The sequence below is a fragment of the Colossoma macropomum genome, unplaced genomic scaffold (assembly GCF_904425465.1).
Source record: "Colossoma macropomum unplaced genomic scaffold, Colossoma_macropomum, whole genome shotgun sequence".
NCBI classification, from domain to species: domain Eukaryota; kingdom Metazoa; phylum Chordata; class Actinopteri; order Characiformes; family Serrasalmidae; genus Colossoma; species Colossoma macropomum.
The window spans coordinates 2236701-2244971 of NW_023494803.1; the positions used below are offsets into that span (position 1 = coordinate 2236701).

The following is an 8271-nucleotide window of genomic DNA, read 5'->3' on the forward strand; positions in this document are numbered from 1 at the left end:
TTTACGTGGTCTGACACTTCGTGGCTGAGTTGCTGTGGTTCATAAATGCTTCCATTTTTCAATAATACACTCACAGCTGATCGTGGAAAATCTAGTAGGGAAGAAATTTCAGTTCTATTACAGAACCATATTGAATTCAATCAGCTGTTTAGAGTGGCCCATTCTTTCACTAATGTTTGTAAGACTGCATGGCTCAGTGCTGGACTTTATACACCTGTGTCAGTGAGACTGAATGAAACACCTGAGTTCAGTGATTAAGAGAAGTGTCCCAATACTTTTGTCCATATAGTGTACTTGTATTATTTGCTTTAATTCTGTTCCCAGTCCACAGAAATCAACAGATACAGTATCCAGAAATTTGGCCTTTGCTTTTTGTGGAACTTCACAATGCAAATGGTGGCAGCAGCTTCAGAAGGGAACACGAAGCAGCCGTGTATGAAAGAGCCCTCTGCCATTGCTGCTGGGAATTACGCCGTCAACTTCTCACTAGCTAACATAATGTAAACTCGTTTCGGCTGGGGCCTGGCGAGATGTCAGAGTGTCGGACTGAGAAAAGTGCATTGGACGCATTAGGACTTGACAGGGTCCTTCTTGAAATAAGTGAAATTAATGGAGCTCTTTTCATGTACGACAAGGCCGCGGCACCCCTTTCACACTGCTTACAGTCAGAGAAAAGTCAATACTTTTTTATTACTCGATGCTGACCTACATTCTGCACTACAAGTGCTAGCCTGCTAATTGGTTTCAGGAAAAAAAGAGCACCTTCATCCCAAAGAACGCTGAAGCAAATAAATCAATCTCTGTTTCTTTACTCCTGTTTTATTGAGTGGGGGTGAGGAGAGAAGAAACAAATTCTAGCTTAAATTATGGTTCCACTAAGGTGAAAAGTGTCCTGGTTAAAGCTGCTGTTAAGTAGGTGGTAAATACGCACTAATGCAGAGCTGTGAAAGTCCAACACCGGAGGGCCGCTGCCACGCACAGTGCACTGTTAAATAAACTGACAATACCTGCACATGTGGGTTTTAAAGACCAGAAACTGTGAATTATGCAGAGATTAGGACTATAGATCACTTTTTAACCCCTTAAACTACAGCTTATTATTCAGTTATTAAACATCAGACTTATTATTCAGTAACTGTGATAAATTATTCACTAACGACTAAGTTATGTAGTTATGAGAGGGAAATTAGTGTGTTCCCACATACAGACCCTTGCGGTTTAGATACTATTTTTATATAATGATGTAATTACCTTTTACATTTACACAGTAACGTATATACCTATATAATTAGGTAACACTTTATATAACTATAGTTTATAAGAGTTTTATTTACCATTCATTAATATATTCATATTACTCCATAAACATCCTTAATAAACACCCCTATCCAATCTGCACTGATGCCTCCATTTGTGACAGAACACCAGATCACCGTTAAGGATGCAGGCGTCAAATCATCAGTGTTATTAAACTTAAGGCAAATAAATAAACAATACAAACAAAACATGAAGCAAATGGCACCAGACAAAGACACACAAACATGAGAGCTACGTCTACCAAAGACAATAATAGCAACCACCTGGAAAAAGAGGGACAACAAACTGCACACAGGTGGAAACACTAATGATAAGAGGAGAGACGTGGGGGGTGGAGCCAGACACGGGACACTGTGACAAAATAAAAGAACTTACAAGTCATTGGTAAACAAGCAAGTAGTGTCTTACAAACTAATATTAATATATTAATTACTGATGAATTAGCTCATTATAAGTCAGTTAAGAAGTGACAGCTTATAGATGTCTTATAAACTATCATTGATATTCTAAAGTGTTGTCTATTTAAGTAATTAATGTGTAATTAATTATGGTTGTGTACATCAGTTTTATTGTTCACCAGTGTCATCTTTGCTGTATTTGTACGATCAAACTCACGTCTGGTAGAAGTGTGTAAATTTGAGAGTTCAACAGCCTAAAAATGGTTGATTTGTGATTAATTAACCAAAACTACTATTATCTGTAATAATTATAATAAGAAAGATACTATAATATAATAATTCTAATAATTTGTGCATATGGCAATCCAGTACTAAAGTCCCTGTTCTACATGCACATTAGTATAAATGCTGCACCTATTCCATGTAAACTCATATTACACTGTGCTTCTGTTTCATAATACTAAACAATGTAAAACGCAGCTCATACTTCAATAATACAGCATTTAAATATGTTATTTTAGAAGTATAATCACAATACACAATTACATCATTCTACTGTCTTCAAAAACTGAGACATTTGGTTTATCTCACATTTTATTCTCTCCAGTCGTTGTAATTTTTACACAATAAATTTTGGTCTCTAGGGGGAGCTCAAACTGCCTTCGAGCACAGCCATTGGCTCAGGAGTTGCTGGAACTTGTTTTATTGGCTTCCTGACAAACCCTGCATGAATTAGAACATGCTTCATGTAAATGATATGTAAATAAAGTACTGGTAGGATGCCGCTTGATTTCACGCACTGAAGCTGAGTCATCATTTGCGCTCAAATCTGCGCTTGTTTCTGTGTTGTAAGAACAGTCGTTCTAATTAATAAAGGCTTTTATGTTTTTTCCAACTATTATATCTCAACTACATTTACATCAGCTATAGATCAGAATGCAGTCAAGTGTTGAATCTCAGTATTTATCTTGACTTTGTAACAGTTCGTCAATCATCAGATTGGTCACTGTGCAGCTCATTTGCATAAAGTTAGGAGGGAGAGCAGAGTGAGGAGGGTGTGCAGTGGCTTGAGGTGTCATTTTTTGCCTCATTATAGTTATTAGAGGTTCTGTTTGATGTATGTTATCCAAAAATTGAAATAAAAAGTCATTTTGCATGATATCACTGTACTTATCATGTCTGCTGCTTTAAATAGAAGCTTTTTCAAAGCACCTTCACGCGTTCCCTGAACAAATATCACCAAGTCACATGTTTTATGTCTTTGACTGACTCTAATACAGTTGTGTGCAAAAGCTTTGGCACCCCAGTGAAGTGACATTTAGCTGATTTTCTAGGTGAAAGTAAGTGAACACATCCTCTACAGAGAACGCACTCCTGCACATTTTAATGCACAGCTACTCTGTTCTACATATTGGGATAAAAATATATAGCATAGAATGTGGGCTTGTGCAAAGGTTATGGCACGATTCACACTGTTGTTGTTTTTGTGTGAGTGTTTTTTGTGTTTTTTAATATGTTAATACATTGCTAATAACAGAAACTGTGCACTAAAATTTGCAGAACTGTTCTATATGCCAAGTTTGTAGTGGATGTGTTCACTTATTTTTATTTCAACAAACATGTAATTTGACGGAGGGGGATGCAGACTTTTGCATACGACTGTATATGTTTGTACACTGGTTCACTTTTTTATCTTTGCCAGAAAGTGCTGTCAGTCTCAGCAGGGGCTCCAACTCCTCCTCAAGCCAGGTGGTGGGATGCTCCCTCTGGCTCCACCTATGTCCCATAAATCAGCCTCGTCTCTACAGCTTTAAAGCTGTACCTCAACTAAAGCTGCTAACACTGATAATAATGACTGGAAGCTGGTAGCCACCAGTTAGCATGATGCCGTTTTCATCATGTTGAGCGGTGGCTATTCACTTCTATTCACTGTTAGCAACATTAACATTTCTGACCAGACTATTCCTTTAATGCGTAGCTAATTCTTCACCTAGCTATTGCACGCCTTCACCAGCGGAGCCATCCAGCCGCGATTTACACCTCGATGTGACACAGAAACGTCTAGATTTTCACCGTTTCTCTCGGCGAGAATTTAACGGAGCGTATTTTCCTGAGACAGTGTCCACTTGCGTTTGCTCCGCAGTCGTTAGTGTCAGCGCTGAGTGCTGTTTACAAGGGCAGCTGGCTGCAGCCTGTCCCGAGGCCCTGGCAGACAGATGATTGTCATGGCGGCGGACGCTGACTGACAGAGGATCACATGCATGCCTGCGAGAAGGGAAATCGTCAATGCCCCAGTCTATGACATTAGTTTGTCCTTGCTCAACTTCGTCTTTTTTTAGTCTTAAAAAAAGAGAGAGAGAAACAAAATATATAATTAAACCGCCTCTCTCTCCCCTCCCTCCCTCCTTTTTCCAGCCTGACTTCACTCCTCACTCGTTCTCTTTGTTATCCTGCCGCCACGCTCAGCTCGGCTTCTCTGAATAGTAAGCAGCGCTGGAGAAAAGGTGGCCTGTGTTAGAGCAGGTCTGCCTCTAGGGGGGGTCGGCGAGCATTAGCTCACACCTAGAGAGACTCTGGTCTGCTAGAACTGCAGCAACTAGGCCACTCGCAAAAGGCTGAATCCAGTCCAGCTAAAAATACCTGACGCTGATTTTGCAGAGCTGCAAAAAAAGAGGTCAGGATTTGTGTTCTGGCTCTGGCATCCATCATTAACAGGCTGACTGAGCTTGGGAAAAACTATTAGCGCTATGATGAAGAGGGCACTACCAGCATCACATTAGGTGTAGTGAGCCACACAGTGGAGAAGAGTGCATATAAAGTGACCTCACTGCTTCTAATTATCAGGCACTTAGAAGTACTTTACTCAATACTTAGAAGTATTTATCATTAGTATTTAATCTCATAAGCACACCATGTAATTTAACATGTATATTTGGAAGCAAAAGTTTGAATACCCTAGTCAAATGTCATGCTTTGTTTACTTTTCTACACAATTATCATATATCATGTGAGAACGGTCTGTGTAGGTATTAAACTCTTCAGTCGTCTGGTTCCTATCACCACCACTGTGAGCAGTTCTGACTCTGTAAGTTTATCTAGAACAGAGCGTTTCACACCAAACATCCAGAATGACTTTGTTTATATTTCAACTGTTTAATTACCCATACATTTTCAAAAACCAGTGGAATTCCACTGTAAGGATTATTTAAAGGATTTGTGCTTTTTGAAAGTCTTACTGAAATTGAAAACATTTCAAAGAGAGAAAACATACTTTTTACTCCTTTTTAGACCTTCAAAGTCTTTACCAGTCTTAATGAGCAGGAGAGTTTTCTCCCTTTCTATTAGTTGAGTCCTCATACATTTCATTTTTTTATTTATTAAAATTTTTATTAAAACATGACATATTATTGTGCAGTGAAACAGCCCACAACAATGCTAATTTGTCTATGTGAGGACCAGCACCACAGATTAATCAGCCCACCAGAGAGAATCTTTCATTTTTATCAGTTATATTTATTTTTTACTTTTATAAAATCGAGTGTGTTTAACTATTCAGACTTTTTTTAAGTATATTGTTCCACTTCAGACAATAAATTGAGTAATATTTTGACACAGTGCTTATAATTTTACTTACATTCCTCTGTAAATACTTTATCGATTATTATTTTTGATAATGCTCAACATGTTGTCTGAAACTGTTACTAATTGCTAAATATTTTCACTTTTCCAGCTGTTCAGGAGGGTCTTCACAACCTGCCATGTGTTTGACAAGTTCGGGCGCCTGTACTCCAACACTGGGAAAACTGTGTAACAGAATTCTGCATATGAATCTTATTAAAGGTATCAAAACTTTTGTGTCTGGCATTTGTTTTAAATGTTACTACATTACATTTACATTAATTACATTTGACAGAAGTAATTCCAAACAAATTCAGTGATGCTGAGGTCTGGACTCTGGGGTGGTCAGTCCGTTGTTCTGAGATCAAGAGCAGCTTTGTTTTTTTTCTTAACAGTTTCTTGTCAGCTTCACATCCTTTCAGACCCAGAGTCCTCAGATCTAAACTAGAGTGGAGATTATTTTAAGCTAATTCAAAGCTCATTTTTTTAACTCCAGTTTTGGAAACTCCTGTTTTTTCCACTTGTTTTCCTTTGATGTTCCGAGTGGATTATCTTACAGCTGATCTCCTCAGAAACACCTCCTTAATGGCTGTTTTGGCTGGAAATGTAAAAACTGAAGTGATGTAGTGTGATCAGTCAAATTCATTCCCTATGCAATTTATCTGTTAATTTATGCAAAAGAAAATTATATCTAAGGATTTCCATGATCAATGAAGTAATTTCAGTATTTGATCTGTGAGATTTGAATCTCTGAACGCTGTAGGATCTGAACCTCGCGCCGCTCCACATCAGTGGAGGAAGTGCTGCGGGTCTGCGCTGCGCTCGGTGCCGCGAGCTGCGAGTTCAGACTTGACAGCCATCCATCAGTGGAGACGCGCCAGGTAGGCCGCTCCCTCATTGCCTGCGTCCAATTTCTCCTCCTCCCAGAACCAAAGGCTCGTTTCAGACGTTTCCACGCGGCATTTCCGCCGAAAATAAATGTCCTTTAATTCCACTGAGTGGGAGGAGGCGACGCGGCTCCTCCTGCAGAGATTTAATTTCCACAAATAATTCTGAGTGCTTTGTTCTGTTTTGTCAGTGTGTGGCGAGCGAGCGAGCGCGAGCGCGAGCGCGTGCGCGTATCTAAGCGAAGCCTGCTGGCCGTCACCGCCGCCCTGCTGATGAATCAGAGGCAGAAGCGGCGGTAATTTGGAGATGCACGAGCTATCTCTTTGATTGCTCCCAGTCCGAGGCAGTCCATCACTTCACAATAACTCAGCCCGCTGTGACTCCGGCCTCCAAAAGGGACAGAGAGAAGCTGCTCCTCCATCAGGCCGATTAGACAGCCCGATCTGACCGCTCCCTCTCTGCACTCTGAGTCGGCCAAGTTTGGAAACGGCTCCCAGGCCAAACCCTGACCGGTGGCACCACAGCTTCATCCATACTGTGGCTGAGGAGAGGAGGAGACAGGCTTTGTGCGGGTTTTTATGAACGCGCTCCGGGAGAAAATGCTCTCTGTTTTTGTGTCGACGAGCAAAATGCAGCTTTTTGAAAACGCTGACGTCATGACCTTAACATTTAACATTAACATTGCTCATAAACATTTTCATTTATTTAATATGCAGAACTCTCTGAAATTCATGGAAGCCCATTTCTGAGACTAAAGAATGTGTAGCCACTCAGTGAGTTTCCAATAATTAGGACTTAATATATCATGATAATGACATAACATCTCAGAGAGATGACTTTGAGTCTCATAATAATGAGATATCTCATAATTATGACTTAATATCTCGATCTCATAATGAGATACCGTCATAATGATGTCTTATAATCTCATAATTATGACTTGCTCTCTCTAAATAATGAGAATATCTATAACAATGACAATATCTCACAATAATGACTTAAGATCTCATATCAAAGATTTTCTCATATTATGAGACAGTAAGTCATTATGAGGTCATGAGATCTAAAGTCAATATTATGAGAAGCTATCTCATTATTATAAGATACTAAGTCATGAGATACTGAATCATACTTGGCATATATATATATATATATATATATATATATATATATATTTTCAAACATCCTAGTATGGATGAGGCCATAGTGCACATGTTCTAATTATTTATTAATAAAAATAAATAAAAAAGTGTGCCTGCGTCTGCCACATTTTCAATATTTTTAATAAATAAATTAAATTAAGCATATAAACAGTAATTGTGCTTTACAGTGTGCAGAAGTGTGTTCTTCCTAGACAAAGTGTCTTTTTCACTGTGTTTCAAAAGCAAAACACAGAAAGAAACTTTTACATACGATTGTTTAAAAGATTTTTAAGAAGTAACTTAAAGAGGGTAAAAATTTGGATCAATATAATTTTGCATGGCCAAAAAAATCCAGTTATAGACTCCAGCAGCTTTAGTTTAACAGTGCTTTACTGACTGATATGATTGAGTTATTAACAATGAATTGTCAAATTTAATGATTGTCAAACTCAAATAAACAGCAGACGGTCCTAAAGTCTCAGACAACAAAGAGCTGTGGGCGGAGCTTCCCAGGATTCATGGTGGAACACATTACTCAGGGAACAGAAACGACTCCTCAGGTGAGGAGCGCAGCTTTGGCTTCATTTCATGCTGAATAAAGAAAGATTTGCTGTTTCCTTTATGGTTTTGTTTAAATGGCCGAGGTGAGAGTTACACTAATGCTAATGTGGTTGTATTTATTAGCCAATGTATCACTGGCTAGCCGTCACACTTGGCTGACTCTACAGGAATCTCCACTGCTTGTGTGATAAATTTGATGAGAATACTAAAGAACAAAAACGTGAACCTTATATAAACTTGTGAATTCTGTCAAAGATGAGAAAATTACATAACAAGACAAGTAACACGTTAAATGTGAGTTTTAGGCTAGAATCAGAGGCCTAGCCTGGGGGCGGCCTGGGGTGGCC

General features: G+C 39.0%; 1 protein-coding gene across 1 annotated transcript in view; it reads left to right on the forward strand.

Moving 5' to 3' along the window:
- Window positions 1-5551, forward strand: part of spata17 (spermatogenesis associated 17) — a 69101-nt gene extending 63550 nt beyond the window's left edge. The window contains exon 10 of the mRNA XM_036593531.1: window positions 5446-5551. Coding sequence (XP_036449424.1) covers window positions 5446-5526 — 81 coding nt within the window. The 3' untranslated portion in view covers window positions 5527-5551. The remainder of the gene's footprint in view (window positions 1-5445) is intronic.
- Window positions 5552-8271: the final 2720 nt, after the last annotated feature.